Raw genomic sequence first — 18410 nt, 5'->3', positions numbered from 1 at the left:
AATTGAAAGTTGTATGGATAATCATTGAGATTGTGAAAGCTGATATAAAAAAAAGGTGACTTAAAAAAAAGGAATATTACTAACAAAATCATCAGTTTTATACTTTTAGTAGAAATGATTGATAAAATTAAAACTTCTTCTATAGTAGTTATTCTTTGAAACCTTTTTTTATGCACATTGCTGTCATGTATATGGTATAAATTCACACTTTCATGTAAGATTTTTATAAGTTACATATGTAGAAAGTCTACGTACATCAGATCGTGAAGGCCCCTCCCCAGACCCTGTGCAAACGCGGATGTAGAAAGTCATACATTTAATACATTAATCCGTAGCTGCTCACCGAAGTATGGTGTACCACATTATCTTATTTTTATACGTAATTTGTATTAATTTATCAATTTTATAATGATATAAATTTTATATACTACAGATGTGTTACAAATTAAAATTAAACCAGTTTGCAATAACTATGTTATAATTATTGTTTTTATAATCCTAGAATTAAATGCCCACATTATGATTTTAATATATTGTTACATTTATGATGTGAATATGATCATGAGCCATCATCTCAGTCTTATATTGGAGAATTTATATATTATTATTTTCTTTGAATTTGAAATATGGGTCATCCCTAATATTTTAATTGTTCAGATTCATATAAGTTGAAGCTGTTTGTGTTTTTACCTCTTTCACATTGGCCTTAAAAGTCAATATTGATACATGTGGTTTAGACGATAATGTGAATTCATGCATTTTGTTCAATATGGTGAACATATAGTCTGGTTTGTTAATTTCTGATGTACCAAGTTTTCATGATGATTTTGTACAACTAGGTTTTCTCATTATAAGCCAAAAAGAAGGTCACCGGTGACTATCCTGCCGCCATTGATCCGGTGATGAAAGCATTATTCACAATCGAACCTCACTTATGGTTGGTATCTTAACTAACTGATAAGGGACAAATCTTGCACGCTTGAAATGTTCAGAAACCAAATAATACTATTTAATCAAATGTCGGAAGCCATTATTACGACGGGTTGGTGGGTCTTAAGACCGTTTGGGACTAGATCTATTTTTTGGGCGACTGGTGTGAAGAATGATCTCTTTTTTTTTTTCCATCGTTCAGCTTTCTTTTTGTTGAATTAACAAATAGAAACCGAAAGGTGAAAATTAGCTGCATCAAGTGGCTTTAAAACTCTATATTGGTCATTTAACTTTGTCTGTTTTTTGTTTACGATTTTATAATCTAGACGTTTTAGTTTATATACATCTCTTAAGCTTAAAAAAATATACTATTTAGTCATATTATGGGGGATGCTAATAGAATTCTTGATCCAAATCCAGTTATATAGAAACCTAATAGGGTTCAATCATTTAATGTAGAATTCAGTCTAAACATGTTCTAAGACATGAATGTGTTACGTGTCTACTATAAAAAGATTATCTAATTTAAAATAATAAGATGAAGAAAGCTACTTTTGGTTCTATCATCCATAAAAAAACATGTTTAGACAGCTTAAAAACATGTGTGTTTTACTCCCACACATGGGGTATATAATTGTACGAACAGAAATCAAGACACGAATTCACATCTAAATCTATTCAATCATGTTGTTCTTTATTTATTTATGTATCTTTATATTTTGTAGCTTCAATTCCCAATGATTTCATTTTTTATTATGTTTTATATATGACATATTGGGCGGTGAATTTATAAATCATGCTAGCTGCCCTCGTGAACATTTTGTATTTTGATTTGAGAAAATTCTTAAAAATGTCTTTTATATAAAGAAATCCGTTTATGTCCCTATAGATTAAGAGTTTTAGAAATGTCCCTTTTAAACACGTTGCTATAGCGGTTTTTTCACTCGCCTGACATGTTTGTCCTCTAGTCAAATAACACCAGATGGCTCCAAACAGGTCGTCCAGGCGAGTTTGTTGAACAAACATGTTGTCTAAGTGAGTTTATTGAAACATACCGTCCAGACGAGTTTCTTGCACAAGCAGGTTGTCCCAACGAGTTTGTAAACAATCGTCCCGACGATTTGTAGAACAAAACAAGTCTTTCCGACAAGTTAAAGAAACAGGTCGTTCCGACAAGTGTGTTGAACAAATCAGTGGCGGACTCATAAATTATTTTTGGGGGGGGGGGGGGGGGGCGACGTCGGGAATTAACACTAATTTTAAGTGGGGCGAATAGGATTTTCACATACATATAACAATAAAAAAATATTTAAGGTGGGCGGCCGCCACCCATTCCCAAAGCCTAGGTTCGCCTCTGGAACAAATAGGTCGTTTGTTGATTTATTGATAACACGTGACGCCTACTTATTGATCCTACAAACATGTCGCCCCGCCTTAAAACACGTCGTTGACTATATGTTTGGAGTGGACATCTCTTAAACTTTTGATTTGTGAGGACATAAACGAAGTCATTGTTTATAAAAGTGATATTTTGGGAATTTACATTTATAAAATAAAGTATGCTAGCTGCTCTAGTGAACATTTTGTATTTTTGCTTTTACTTATACCTTTGGGTCAACTGTCAAGGTTAGGGTAGGTATTCTGTTATCCTATCCTGTTGAATGTTTTACCTGTATTGTGGAAATTAAAATGTCAAACTAAATTATACATATACATATACGTATCTAGACTTGAATATATTATAATAAACACCAAACACATAGAGACATACTTGTATGAAGAGGTAGGTCCCAGCAGAGCCCAGTTGGACCCGCAAGACTCACCTTGAAGAGGGACGTCTGCGCAGAAACCAACTGGATCCGCAGGACCAACCATGCTCAGAGACGTGACGTCCTTACGCGCAGTACGCAAGCTGGTCCCGCAGGAAATGCCTCCCGATGGTGAAGGACTCCGCCTGTCCCCGCAGCCTCGGATACAAGCCATCAGGGAAGGCCACCCGCGCAGCAAGGCTACACGCACAAGGCACTTAGCTCTCAATCACTCAGTGTCACCTGAAGGAATGAGCGAAGCCGGGAACAATCCCGCACAAGGGCGGGAGGGGGAATACTCCCGCCCAAATAAGCCAGTCCGTACGATACGGGAAGATCTTCTGTACTGTACCTGACGAGGTATGGGAAAAAGATCTGACTAAAGATACGACAGCTTATTGACAACAGTATGGTGAGCAGCATGCTCCTGTACTGTGTCACTATTAGCCGCTGCCTACTCACCAACTCCTGTCATACCACGTGCGTAGCCGGCAGTTGGTGGAAAAGGAATGGTATACAGCAGGCCTGGTCATTATCAGCCGCTGCCTACCCACCAACTACCAGCAGGGCACGTGCGTAGGCTACTGTTGGTGGAACAGGAACACTGTTGCAGCCGGCCATACCTCCTTGGAAACCTACTTTCGGCTATAAATACCACAAATGGTATGACCATCTCAAGGGATCATATTATCATCTTATATCATCATATTATACCTGATATCTGCTCTAGTAATCTCTTAATATACATTTATATTTAAAGAGCAATCTAGTCTGATTCTCACGCCGGAGGGTGGTCACAAGGAGGAACCCCCCCCTTCTCAGTGACAAGCTCACGGTGTCTGTTTTGCAGGTTATCAGAAGAATCATCTTCTCAGGGTCTAACACCTCGTGGGAAACATCTATCTAACCCCCAGGTTACCAGTAACCTGCCCGGGGTCAGGTTAGTGTTTCTTCATTGGCGCCATCCGTGCATAAAGCTAGAACTTTATTTTTCTCCAGTTTTTTCAAACTTCTAAGATGGTTAGAGAAATTCCGGTAACCACAACCCCAGCTACTGGGGGGAATACCGGCAACACAGTTTTTACAAACACTACCCCGGTTACCCAAGCCGGGGCAAGTGAAGTAAATTTTACAAACACTACCCCAGTTACTCAAGCTGGGGCAAGTGCAGTAAATGACCGCTTACTGGGATCCACTGATACCCAGTTTGAGAAACGAAGACTCCCCCGCCAAACTCTCGATGAAGTTAAGGCATGGGCGGAGGCACGACAAAAGGAATTCCAGGCTGAGTTGGACGAACGCTTGCGTTCCGTACAACAGGCCGACGAATTCGAATACTGGGAGGATGACTCGGAGGAATCCGACTCCGACGCGAACCCTCGCCATAGGGCAAAAGGGAAGCGTAAGGAAATGGAATCCCAACCGATAAGGCATTTTGGACAAGCCTTCAAACCAAAAAGCACAGGTGGAAGTCCACGAGACTTCTCCAAAACGTTCAGACCAAACGTTGCAAATGCGGGAACGTCCAAATTTGCAAGGGACATTGCGGAAGCAATCGCCCCAAAGAGTGCCAAACAAATGCCTAACATAGGCACATATGACGGTATATCTGATCCAGACGATCATTTGAACAGGTTCATAGCGGGGGCAACCGTCAGCAATTGGACAGAACCCACGTGGTGTTACATGTTCCAAATGACGCTTGTTGGGGCTGCTAGAGCTTGGTTTGATCGTCTACCGGCCAACCACATCTACGACTGGGCAGACTTCCAGCAGAAGTTTAGCCAACACTTCAGTCAGCAACGGAAGTATACCGAGGAGCAATGGACAATCCTCAAATGCATACGAGAAGAAGATGAATCTCTGCCAAACTTCATCACTCGCTTCAACTCAAAGAAGCTAAGTTTGGGCAATATCAGCGAAGATCTTGTTCGCGCTGCCTTCATCCAGGGCGCGCATGACCCAGAGCTCATCCGCACCCTAACGGGTAAAGATGGCATGCCGTCCACATGGGATGCCATCATGACAGCAGCAAAACGCTATGCGGAAACGGAGAAGCAACTGGGTAGAGATCTCCCACAGAGCACAAACCTCTACACTCAGAAGACGAGAGAAGACAACGTCCTCACCGCCCGACTAAATAAAAAGCGGAAGCTAGGCATTTGGCAGTCAAGGGTAAACTTTGACACCTCATCCGGCTTGCAACATCGATTGGGCGGAAGGGATAATGTACATCCGCACCGGAACTCCAGATGGACGCCACTCATCAAAAGCGTCACTGAGATATTCGCTACTGAAGAGCTCCCGTGGCCAAAGCCTCCAATAATCCGACATCGTCATGATGCTGATCGGAGCAAATACTGTGACTTTCACAAGACAAAAGGCCACAACACTGAAGAATGCATAGACGTAAAAGACATGGTCGAAGCATTTGTCAGAGATGGGACGCTCGCGCACCTCGTGGCGCAATAAAGGCTGAGCAGGCGGGTGCGTGTAGAACCTCAGCTGGGGAAAACACGAATAAAAATTCCAGCTTCAATGTCGAGACTACATGCTGCGTAAAAAACGAGATCCCGAACCAGGTGCGTATCGGCTCGATGGCACTCCCATCCCAACATGGAAGGGAGCTCATTTACACAATTTGCATGTAAATCAATTCCAATTTGTAAAGAAAAGGCCAAGAGCCACTTCTAATGGAAATGATTCTCTTTAGAACATCGAAGCTGATGATTTTACTTTTCTGAACACTAATATGCCGGCTTTCACCGCATAATTACGTGAAGTCGTTGCGTGGGAAGGCGGTCCTACCCGCACAAACCCAATAACAGGACAAAACCTTCACGCAGGTCAGTTGAAGGAGAAGTTCAGCACCCAAAAATGAAAGTGCCGGTCTATCCGCACGAATCATAATGAGGAAACTGAATAATAACCTATCAATAACCGCGCGTCGAACGGTTAAACTATGCAACACTGGTGACGGCATTCACATTACGAGAAGTCGTTGCGTGGGAAGGCGGTCCTACCCGCACAAACCCAATAACGTGACAAACCTTCACGCAGGTCAGTTGAAGGGGAAGAGTTCAATTATCCCATTAAATGAAAGTGCCGGTCTATCCGCATGAATCATGAAAGGAAACTGAACACTAACCTATCGACAACCGCGCGTCGAACGGTTCAAAACAAAATTCTTAAAAGGATGAGGAAAACCTACACGCAGGTCAGATAAGGGTAAAGTTTTGCCATCCTACTAAGTGCAAGTGACGGTTCCACCCGCACAATCACGAAAGAGGAAGCAAAACTTCACACCTATTATCAACCACGTTCAAAGGTTAACTTATCCTCAAAAGATGAGGAAAACCTACACGCAGGTCAGATAAGGGTAAAGTTTTGCCATCCTACTAAGTGCAAGTGACGGTTCTACCCGCACAATCACGAAAGAGGAAGCAAAACTTCACACCTATTATCAACCACGTTCAAAGGATAACTTATCCTCAAAGGATGAGGAAAACCTACACGCAGGTCAGATAAGGGTAAAGTTTTGCCATCCTACTAAGTGCAAGTGACGGTTCCACCCGCACAATCACGAAAGAGGAAGCAAAACTTCACACCTATTATCAACCACGTTCAAAGGTTAACTTATCCTCAAAAGATGAGGAAAACCTACACGCAGGTCAGATGAAGGTTAAAGTTTAGCCATCCTACTAAGTGCAAGTGACGGTTCCACCCGCACAATCACGAAATAGGAAGCAAAACTTCACACCTATTATCAACCACGTTCAAAGGTTAACTTATCCTCAAAAGATGAGGAAAACCTACACGCAGGTCAGATGAAGGTTAAAGTTTAGCCATCCTATTAAGTGCAAGTGACGGTTCTACCCGCACAATCACGAAAGAGGAAGCAAAACTTTAACCCATTATCAACCACGTTCAACAGGTTAACTTATTCTAAATACTTGGAAAATTGCTAATTTAAACTAAGTATGCAAGTCATAAGTTTATAAAGCAAGGAACCCAGAGAAGGAAATAACAATCTTATACGCAAAAAGATTTGTATTTCACAAAGATATATTACAAAGAATGGCTGGGTAACTACCCGCCTACAAAACAAAATCTAGTCTATCCTAGCAGCGGGAAGGGATATTCAGAATCAAGCTTCAGGACCACTTCCACTTGGACCCGCCCCATCAGTAGAGCGTGGCGGTTCAAGGAAAGCCTTGAGGATAGCAAGTCCATCATCAGCAACAGCGACTTCCTTCACCTTCTCCACCACCGGATGCGGGAAGGTGGCATATTGGTTCACCGCTTGGTCATATGCAGCTTCGGTGTCCACATCGAACAAAGGGAAGTTGGAAGGCGGGACGCCTTTCTCAACGAACCCTAGACCAAGCAGGAAGCCGGCCTTTTCCCCATCCTCATGAGAAGCGTTGAGGGCTGCGCTCATGGCATCATCGTAAGTAGTCTCTGAGAAGACCCGATGCACAACCTACAAAGAAAATACAAGTGTCAAACACCCTTTCTATGTACAAAGGAAAGCGTGAAGACGTAAAGCTAAACATACCTGAGACAACGCTTCTCGAAGAAGCCATTCCTTGGCAACCAGAGCTTCTTGAAGGGCGGCTTGAGCTTGGGTGCAGGCGCGTTCGGCTTCGCTTTTGTTAAGGTTGGCAAGTAGCACTTCCTTTGCGGCAGCCTCTTCGACACCCTTAAGCTTCCGCTCGGTATGGTCAAGCACGCCCCTCTGGTCCAAGATCTCCTGGAGCTTCTTGGCATCTTCCATCGCCAAGGCATCATGAGCACGTTGGAGAGCCTCTAATTTGGCCTTGAGCTCCTCGTTCTCCATGCGTAAAGGCTCAGCAACGGCTTCAGCCTTGGTGGCCCTCTCGGTTGCGTTCCTCGCAGTCTCCTTAGCCAGCCGAAGCTGTTCGTTAACAGCTTGGGCAGCCTTGGAGCGGGCCTCGAGTCGCGCTTGAACCTCAACCTCGAGGGCCTTGAAGGCCTTCTCCTTCTCCGCAGCAGCTGCGGCCAACTTTTGGTTCTCCTCCCGAAGAGCCCGCGCTTGAGATACTTCCTTGGCGCGAGCTGCTTTCAACTTGTCGTTTTCACGACAAAGCAGCTCGACGCGCGGCTGCATCCGAGCCTGGAGAACCTGAAGCTCATTGGTTAGCCTACCCTCCTGGTAGCTAGCCATGGCTTCCCCCAACGCACCATGGGGAGCAGCGTGGCGAGCCCATTCCACGCACTCCACAGGGGTACGAAGGGTTGTTCCTCGGCGGATGTTCCATCGCGGAACATACACTTCATTGGAATCCGACACTGCAAAAGAAACAAAGCAGTTAGGAAAAGATGAAGAAAAATATGAAGGCCAAAAGAACCCTACGCACCTGTAGGGTCGATTACAGGCCGATAGCCACCGAACCCATCGCCTGAACCTAAAGGAAATCCATCCAAAAGGTCGGGCAGATGGGAAGGTGACAAAGATTTGCGAGAAGCAATCCGCGTACCTGATGGGCCGGCTGTCGTTGCCGGTGGCGGAGGCATAGTAGCGGCCGCCGTGGTCGCCGCCGCAGAATCCGTAGCAATCGTAACCGCCGGCTCGGTGAAAGATGCTGTGAAAATCGCACTTACCACCGGCGGTGACGTCATCTCAACTGGAACAGTCGGCTCAAGGGAGTGAGCAACTGATCCAGCGGAAGCAGGCGCAGGCGCCTGGGTCATCGCCTCAGGTAGGCTGACCGAGCCTACCGTCATCGGCGGAGGGGTACTCCTCTGCGCTCCACCCTGGAATGCGTCAACATCCACGCCTGCACAAGAAGATAAGTGTTTCAATAAATTTATAAAGTGATAAATCTACAAAGATAAGGATGTTTGTACTTACGGGTTTTCTTGAGCTTGAACGTACGGACGGGCGGGGACGAACCCGATGGAGCCGGTCTCTTGATGCCGGTCACCGTCGTCGTCATTGGTTCTCCGGAGGTAACAGTCGTAGCCTCCGGACCAGTGGTCTTCTCACCACCGGGGTTCCCCGCCACCTCTTCACTATCTGACTCGGTGTCAGATAGAAGCACCGGATCAGCTGTGGAGGCCACCTTCTCCTTCCCTTTCCCGCCGGCAGCCCTCTTCTTCCGCACCAACGGAGGACCATCTGCGGATTCCTCAGAAGAAGACAGGATGTCAGGAATTCCAGCAGCGGGTACAGCATTGAGGGGTGGAGGATAGAATAACGCCTTACCTGGCCGCCGGTGGCTCAGGATCTCGTGGCCCAGCGGATAGACCTCCACAAACCGATCCGCCGTTTGTTCCAGGATGGGTAGCTCGTTCTCGTCTAGAGCACGAGTACCCATCCGCGCGGGACCATCAGCTTCCCGCGGGTACAGGAGCGACTCCAAATCGTTCCCCTCTGAAAAAAAAGAAACAGTTAGAAGACAAACTCGTATCAGCAAGAAAAACAAGACATACCATAAGGAGTAGAGTTCAAACCGTATTCGAGAAGGATGGGAACCTGAGACGCCTCCTTCCATACCCGGCTCATCCCCAGCATCACCATCCCGGACTCCGCAAACCGGTAAACCGGAGATTGGACCCGGGATATCTTCGCGAACCATTCCGCCTCCTGGTAGTTGGTGGCGTGGTGGCTCAGAATTGCTTGGCCATTTTTAAACTTCATGGCAATGGGGACGGCGCGGGCAGAAATGTAGAAGAACTCCCGCTTCCACGATCGGAGACTGCGCTCGGTCGCGCAAATCTTCAAACCCTTGATCCGGGTTGTCAGGGTGTACCACCCCTGGATGCACCTCCAAGTATAGAAGGTCATCAGGCGGTCCACATAGGGCTCAATACCCAGAATCCGGCACACCCACTCGAAGTGCCGAATCTTGGCAATCGCCATCGGATGCACCTTGGTCAGGTGCACACCGTGCCTCTCCAGGACACGGTACACAAACTTTGTCAATGGGAACCTAAGGTTCCCATAAACAAAGAATGCAGCATATACCCCGATCTTGCCACTGGGGGCATCGTACACGGTCTGATGGGGTTCAGGAAACTCAGGCTCGAGAGGATCGAGCATGAACTTCCTAACAACATACCTGTACTGATCGCCGGGCAGAGCACACTGGCACTCGCCAGCAGTACTCTTATCATCGACTACAGCTTCAGCATCATGTGAAGACATATTGCAGAGGAAGAAGAAACGATTTCGGAGGAATGCTCAACTGAATAAGAGAGTATTCACCAGAAATCGCCTTAGAGATGAAAGAGAAGAAGTGAAGATGTGAATTATAAAGGACCCTCTTCCCCTTTATATAGTGATCGCAATTAATGCGGTGAATTTAATGCGAAGGAGAGAGAAATTGAAGGTGCAATGAAACCGTGACATGTGGCACCGAGCAAGCTGGCAACAGCTGTTGACAGGACACGTACCATTAATTTCGCGGCCACGCGCCCGAAAAATCGCGCCCACGCGCCTGAAAAAGCGTCTGGAATGACCATGTACTGTCACGTCACCATAACTTCCTGCACGATCTGACACAGTCAGAAGAAACCGTCGCACGACGTTTCAGAGTTTTGGACTGTTCTTATCTTTCCACCAACTCTTCGAATTTCAAAATTCAAAATTCAAAAAGATCAAAAAGTAGGCGGGAAAATACCCCTTACCTTGGCAAACAAGTAACCGTAAGACGGCTGCGGGTACAGTGTTAAGGCAAAACCCTTCACATACCTAGCACCCGTAGGGAATTGAAGCCAAGAAAACCTTGGCGAACAAGTAACCGTAAGACGGATGCGGGTACAGTGTTAAGGCAAAACCCTTCACATACCTAGCACCCGCAGGGAATTGAAGCCAAGAAAACCTTGGCGAACAAGTAACCGTAAGACGGATGCGGGTACAGTGTTAAGGCAAAACCCTTCACATACCTAGCACCCGCAGGGAATTGAAGCCAAGAAAACCTTGGCGAACAAGTAACCGTAAGACGGATGCGGGTACAGTGTTAAGGCAAAACCCTTCACATACCTAGCACCCGCAGGGAATTGAAGCCAAGTACCTCGGCAACCAAGTAACTATAAGACGGGTGCGGGTACAGTGTTAAGGCAAAACCCTTCACATACCTAGCACCCGCAGGGAATTGACGCCAGGAATACCTTGGAAGTAAAGTAACCGTAAGACGAGCGCAGGTACAGTGTTAAGGCAAAACCCTTCACATACCTAGCGCTCCGCTGGGAATTGAAACCAAGAAGGATCTTCTGGGCAATGCTTGCGGAAACGGAAATAACATCCCCGCATAGCGGGAACGTCGAGAACTACGTTGTTCGAAGCTCCAGGATGGAATTGGTGGTCTTAACATAATTGATCACTATGTTCAAAACTACCAAAACCTCATGGAGAATCCACACAAGTGGGACTCAACGCTCCTGACTTGCGAGGAGGTTACAGCCTACCCGCATCATACCCAAAGACCAAGCAGGAAACTCGGGCATTTCTGCAAGTGACAAGGACTTCCGCGGGAGGAATCCCCATGGAAAACCTTAAAAAACCCTTTTCAAAACCCTCTGCTTAAGTCCAAAAGTTCACCTCAATTTATTAAACACTCATGAGAAGAACATTGGACTGGGGGGACTTGAAGAGGTAGGTCCCAGCAGAGCCCAGTTGGACCCGCAAGACTCACCTTGAAGAGGGACGTCTGCGCAGAAACCAACTGGATCCGCAGGACCAACCATGCTCAGAGACGTGACGTCCTTACGCGCAGTACGCAAGCTGGTCCCGCAGGAAATGCCTCCCGATGGTGAAGGACTCCGCCTGTCCCCGCAGCCTCGGATACAAGCCATCAGGGAAGGCCACCCGCGCAGCAAGGCTACACGCACAAGGCACTTAGCTCTCAATCACTCAGTGTCACCTGAAGGAATGAGCGAAGCCGGGAACAATCCCGCACAAGGGCGGGAGGGGGAATACTCCCGCCCAAATAAGCCAGTCCGTACGATACGGGAAGATCTTCTGTACTGTACCTGACGAGGTATGGGAAAAAGATCTGACTAAAGATACGACAGCTTATTGACAACAGTATGGTGAGCAGCATGCTCCTGTACTGTGTCACTATTAGCCGCTGCCTACTCACCAACTCCTGTCATACCACGTGCGTAGCCGGCAGTTGGTGGAAAAGGAATGGTATACAGCAGGCCTGGTCATTATCAGCCGCTGCCTACCCACCAACTACCAGCAGGGCACGTGCGTAGGCTACTGTTGGTGGAACAGGAACACTGTTGCAGCCGGCCATACCTCCTTGGAAACCTACTTTCGGCTATAAATACCACAAATGGTATGACCATCTCAAGGGATCATATTATCATCTTATATCATCATATTATACCTGATATCTGCTCTAGTAATCTCTTAATATACATTTATATTTAAAGAGCAATCTAGTCTGATTCTCACGCCGGAGGGTGGTCACAAGGAGGAACCCCCCCCTTCTCAGTGACAAGCTCACGGTGTCTGTTTTGCAGGTTATCAGAAGAATCATCTTCTCAGGGTCTAACACCTCGTGGGAAACATCTATCTAACCCCCAGGTTACCAGTAACCTGCCCGGGATCAGGTTAGTGTTTCTTCAGTCTTGGAATAAAAAATTGTTTTCCAATAATTGGCATCATCACAACACACAGAAACTGTTGTGCCGGTTATATGACGTGTCTTTTACTAGTTTTAGAAAACCGCTTTTTATTATTTTTGATTCTTTTAGTATGGCAACTTTTGATGATCCTATAGGTATATAGCATGAGGTGTCACATTTCTTATGTGTTAAGAATATTGAATTTTGATATAGATGAGTGTTATTTTGTCAAAACATTATGAAAAGTTAGATGAAAGTGTTAATACTATTCTCAATGTTTAATATACAAATTAATGGAGTTTTAAATCTACTATGAGCTTGTGATAACAATGGTTAAATCATTAAAAACCAATTAACCTTTATTTGACAGGGAAACCCAGTATTATATCGACGATTATTGTTGTGTTTGCGTTACATGTTTTATTTGATTATGAAAATAAAATTCATAGATTTGATTGATTTGAAATTACACTAATGTTATAAGTTAATTGCACACAACATAAGAAAACATAAGACAAGAATCAAGTGATCAAAATTAGGTTTGGGTATCAATGTAACTTACAATGAAATGGACCTAGCTAATCCACTATATTGACATGGTTTCTTTTAATAATTGCAGCTGACACGACTAGATTATTCCAGCAATTTTTCGAGGAAGAGGAGTGGTAGAAGGATGAAAGCTAGATGAAGGACGTCGCAATGATAATTGCAGCTACCAGAGGGAACCTTGCCTCACTTGTGCGTTACCAAGACAGTTGAAGGATGGGGACATTGGAGCACCGATGATCTCATTTGGCCAACGACTCTTTTGGGTTATTATATTATTTTTCAAAATAATAAAAGCCAATAAATGTCAAATCAAATTTTACATTTCTCACATCATTTTTATTTACCCTTTAAATCTACAGTCAACAATTATCCAAATGGATTCATCAAGGGGAGCTCGTCACAGGATTCTTCAAGTGGCGCGAGTGAGTGTAACACTAACTTGTAGTTACAAAAAGATTGATGGTAAATAGTATTGTTTAAAGTTGAATTTACTCTTAAAAAGAAAGCACGCTCAATCAACTCTCACGTAAAAAAGCACATTAGTTTTCGAAAAAACACTGATTTTCTTTCCAGTCTATCATCTTTTACAAACAATTTTCTATTTCTACACTGTCACAACATTATAATACCAATTTATTTATTACTCCGTATATCACTATTTATATATAATTGAATTAACAATTATTATTACAACTCGAATATTTATAAATTTAAATATTTTGTGACGGATCAAGATACCCTTAAATTAACAAAGGTGTACTAGATATATAATTGAATAATAAAAAAAAAAAGAAAATGTTTATATTAAGATTCCTATCGTTACTATTGTTTTGTGACATAAGAAGATATAGTCATATACCTATTTATTTGTTGGCGCCGTATTTATCTAGTGGCCGGATAGATAGGATATGTCATGATCTTCTTTCCTTACAAAATATTAATTGGTTGTACACAAAAACAAAATAATACACACATTATCTATCTATTCGTTATGGTACGACATGTAATTACACTTGAAGTGAAAGGGCATAAACTATTTCCATCAAGTCAAAAATGTCACAACCTAGTAGTTTTCCAAATTAGGAAAAGTCCTAAAAGATATTATTTATAGTTTTATTTATGAAAATAGAAATAATTATAAAGCCTGTTATTTATATAATATATTATATAAAAAAAGTTGACACTATAATTGGACCTAACACAGTCTTCATCGGTTATTTTTGATCTTATTTTTATCCTATGACAACTCATAACGTTGAGAGTGGGCTACCCTTGGAGCTCCATCATAGATAGGTGCGGCTTCCGTAGGTTAATTTTTCTTCTCTCACAAAGAAATGCAATTTTATAGTAAAAAGTAGGTTGTATGTGAAAAAAAAAATGGAAAAATGTAGTGTTGCGGACAATCTAAATTTTTATTTTTTATAACAGGCAACAAAAGTCAAATTAATAAAAAAAAACAACAACCGAGCCAAGCATGATGCGAGTCACGCCATATCATACAATAAGCCACCCAACAAAAACAAAACCAACCCAATAGCCACCCATATCACAAGTCAAACAAGCACCACTTATCCCTAGTCAAGCCTGGGTTCTTAGACCTTTTGTGAACCCATAAGAACCCCAAAGCTTTGATCTCACCAATCACACTATTTAAATGAGCCGATTTTAATTCAACATCGCCGCGTTACGAGCCCTTCAAACACACCAAATCATAGTAAGACATATCGCTTGAAACACCTTTACTTTCCGTTATATAACAAACGACAACTTGCATAAATCCAATACATCATGATTAAAGAAAGCAAAAACCTTTTTGCGGACATTCTAACTTAGAGGTGGGCAAACAAATCGGTTAACCGAACCGACCGAAAATCGTACCGAAACCGAATCGGTTTGAAATTTTCTACATAAAAACAGTTTAACCAAACCAAAACCGGCAAAAACCAAACCGAAACCGATCATAACCAGGTAAAAAACCGGTTTCAACCCCAACCGAAACCGATCATAAACCGGTTTTGACGTTTGTTAACCAAACCGAATCAGTTTCAACCCAAACCAATTTTGAGTTTTAAACCAGTTTGTGCACATCTAGTCTAACTAGTCATCATATATTTATTTAAAAAAAAACAAAAAACTGGATTTTTTATTAAATAACAAAAAAAATAAAAAATAAATAAATAAAACAAATTGATGAGCAAGTATTTATAACATTCATGAGACCTGCAACCTCTGCCATTTTTTGCTTACACAAAAGGAAACCAACTTTCTTCAACCTTAATGGGAAAACCATCATCACCATCATCATCATTATTATCATCATCAAAGCAAGCACAAGTTAGCATACTAGGTGTATCAATGGAACACCATAAGGTTAAACAACAAGAACAACCTCGTCTTTCTGGTGCTTACATACGCAGCCTTGTCAAACACTTAACCACTTCTGTCAAATCCAAAGATAATGAAGAATATCCCAAATTACCAGATTCCATATCTTCCAATGAAGATATTATTCACCAAGAATCTTCACCACCACCACCGCCACCGCAACAGCCGTATAAAAAACAAGTTAGAAGAAGACAACACACCACTAAACCTTATCAAGAAAGGCTTCTTAATATGGCGGAAGCCAGAAGAGAGATTGTCACCGCTCTTCGGTTTCATAGAGCTAGTAAACAACGACAAGCTTCTGGTGAACACTGTTCACCAGAAGCTTCAGCAGCTGCAGTGTTTAACACTGCGGCTGCTGTACCGTCTTATTATTGGAATGTACCCAATAATAATAATAACCCTCCCCCTTTACCTACACAAACCATCAATTTCGCACTTCCTAACCAAACCTTGGGTTTGAATCTCAATCTACAAGATTTTAAAGCATTGGATACCAATCTTTATCATAACCCGCAATCCAATTATTATTCCACGTCATCATCTTCATCTTCGTCACCATCCACTTCCTCTTCGACTGCTATAGTAGCGGGCGCAGAGGAAGTGACGGTTGCAGAGAAAGTGGTGACACAGACACCCACCACTTCCTCCGTCACCTCATCATCCATAGGTGTACCACATTCCATGGATGATGAAGGTATAACAGAGGAAGCGGTGGCTGCCGCCACTTCCTCCATCACCTCATCATCTGAAGGGCTTCACTGCGCCTTAGATGATGAGGGGATGGAAGAGATTAAATCGTTAGGTGAGCAGCACCAGATGGAGTGGAACGACACCATGAACATGTTAACGTATGCACAATGGTTCACGTTTTTGAAAACGATTGAAACCGAACAAGAAGGCGAAAACGAGGTTAATCGGATTAATGAATTTCATTCTTGGTAAGATTCTGTTCTTTATTAAACTGGATCTTTTAAGTATCTTGAGATGTTTTCTGTTCCTAGGACTAACAAAAATTTGAAATTAATTTTTTTTATATTATACATTTGTTTATTTATTATAGATCTTGTTTAGCCATTGATGTTAATGTCCATTCTGTTGGGCTAGTAATAAGGGGGTGCAGCACTCTGCTTGCTTCTGAATATTTGCAGTATGTGAATTTAAAGCAATGGCAATGAGACCCCACCATGATGTCTGCTTCACAACCATAATTTCATACATATAAGATTTAATACACATTACTTACTTTTACTATCTTGTATCATGAGTTCTACAAGTGTAAATAAACATCAACTCGAATTTAATTCGCGTATCATTTAGTATAAAAGACGGAAAACGTCTATTTTAGGATACGTGAAAACTAACGACAAATATTTGAATATGATTCGTGTATCATTTAATAAAGACGCGAGAAATAAATAACTTTGGTAGTACGCGAATAAATTAGGTATGCGACGGAGGTGTCTTAGTGTGTTATGGTTATATACTTTTATATGATTTAACAATATTTGTTATCATAGTTTTATAATATTATTATGTGGTAAATTTTTATTTTTTTTTAATGTATGCAGCATGGACATTGGTGAAATTGAAGGAATGAATGGGGAATGGTTAGCCTGAAACAAGATTGATTTGTTTTTTTAGTAATCAATTTGTGATAATATGTTTGTAATATCAAGGTTGCAATTTTGTGTGTTGGAAAATAAGAGTTGTAGACTATGTATCTATGTCAACAGAAAGTAATTTCTGAAAATAATATTTGTTTCGGCCGTTAAAAAACCTATTATCGAACCAAACGAAACGCAAATTTGGAATTATCATTTTATTTTTTTTGACAATTTTATTATTCAACTCTATAGAATTTGTTTTTACATTTGTTTTGAAGAGTCAACTCAAGCCGAACCGGCCTGTTTTCACCATCACTTAAGTTTACTGCACCATCAATGTTACTGAAAACCGTCAATATATAAAATGTGACAAAAACTCAACTTTGGTATGAAACAGTAAAAAAAAGCCCTCAAAACAAACACAATAACATATATTGACCGACAAAAATAAAGTCAACGTAACAGTCAATGGTTTCATCCTGTAACATGTTTATCTATAAAAGCTTGAGCAAGATTGCTGAAACTAACACTAACTGCGCCTGCAGCTGCATACCTTTTAATAATATCCACCACTTCTGGTCTCAAAATTGCTTCCTTAGTAGACACATTACACAGATAATATAAAGCCCCAAGAGCATAATTCACCTACCAAACACCACAATCTTTAAAAATAATAATATAGATGATAAAATATACAAAAACGGATATTGCTATTACCGTATTTTTAACAGGACTTGATAAACACTGTATAAGAAGAGGTATCCCGTCACATTTAATTATTACCGCAGCATTTGCAGGATCTGTAGCCGTAAAAAATGTTAGAAATATTAGATATTATTGTAATATAGTTTTACATTTTTCACATACCAACGCACGAATTGCAGATCCCTCCGGCACCAAACTCTATAAGTTTCTCATTGGGTTCGGTTATGCAGTCAAGGAAAAGCTCTAAAACATTAAGCTGTAAATGGTTGAATACGGTTGTTAAATAAAGTAAATATTGAATTTACAAACTATGAAAGAAATAAAAGAAAGATAATTAACCTGGCGAAGAAACGTATAGTTGTAAGGATCATATGCGAAGTTTGCTAAATTAGCAACGATTTTCTCCTTCGACTCTGTGATTACAAAAACCATGAAGTAAGAAAATGTTGTTACAAAAGACAATCACTCGACAACTCGACACAGTCTGCAACATACCTTCAGTGGACGCGTTTTGGAACTGGCTCACGAGTTCCTACAAACATATAAACATTACCAATACAATAATAATTAAAAAAAAAAGATCTATAACTTATGATGAAAAATGAAATGAAATTTATAGATTTATGAATCACACCTGAAGATATTGTACCCTAGGAGTGCCATATTTACCGGTTCGTTCTTCTTGTCTTTTATTATTAGTGAACATATCATCACATATGTAATCAATCTGTCACATTTGTAAAACATAAAGTCTTAGAAAAACTGATAAAAATTTTCTTTATTTTTCTAATATTATACAGTAAATAGCAATATAATTAAAACAAAA

General features: G+C 41.9%; 2 protein-coding genes across 2 annotated transcripts; one reads left to right on the top strand and one right to left on the bottom strand.

The window, feature by feature from the left end:
• Positions 1 to 15072: 15072 nt before the first annotated feature.
• LOC143551860 (uncharacterized) lies at positions 15073 to 17370 on the top strand. The gene is made up of 2 exons (XM_077042204.1): positions 15073 to 16213; positions 16844 to 17370. Exons 1-2 carry the CDS (start codon positions 15165 to 15167, stop codon positions 16890 to 16892), a joined length of 1098 nt encoding a protein of 365 aa, XP_076898319.1. The 5' UTR covers positions 15073 to 15164; the 3' UTR covers positions 16893 to 17370.
• Positions 17290 to 18330, bottom strand: LOC143551861 (uncharacterized). The gene is made up of 6 exons (XM_077042205.1): positions 18219 to 18330; positions 18080 to 18116; positions 17924 to 17997; positions 17747 to 17840; positions 17597 to 17679; positions 17290 to 17524 (listed from the first exon to the last, which is right to left on the bottom strand). The coding sequence occupies exons 1-6, from the start codon at positions 18288 to 18290 to the stop codon at positions 17354 to 17356; spliced, it is 531 nt and encodes a 176-aa protein (XP_076898320.1). The 5' UTR covers positions 18291 to 18330; the 3' UTR covers positions 17290 to 17353.
• Positions 18331 to 18410: the final 80 nt, after the last annotated feature.

This window comes from Bidens hawaiensis, unplaced genomic scaffold, assembly GCF_021521415.1.
Source record: "Bidens hawaiensis isolate Kalapana, Puna unplaced genomic scaffold, B.hawaiensis_p1.1 tig00016672_1, whole genome shotgun sequence".
Taxonomy (NCBI): Eukaryota; Viridiplantae; Streptophyta; class Magnoliopsida; order Asterales; family Asteraceae; genus Bidens; species Bidens hawaiensis.
Note: the sequence above shows the minus strand (reverse complement) of the source record. Positions and strands in the feature narration are given on the sequence as shown.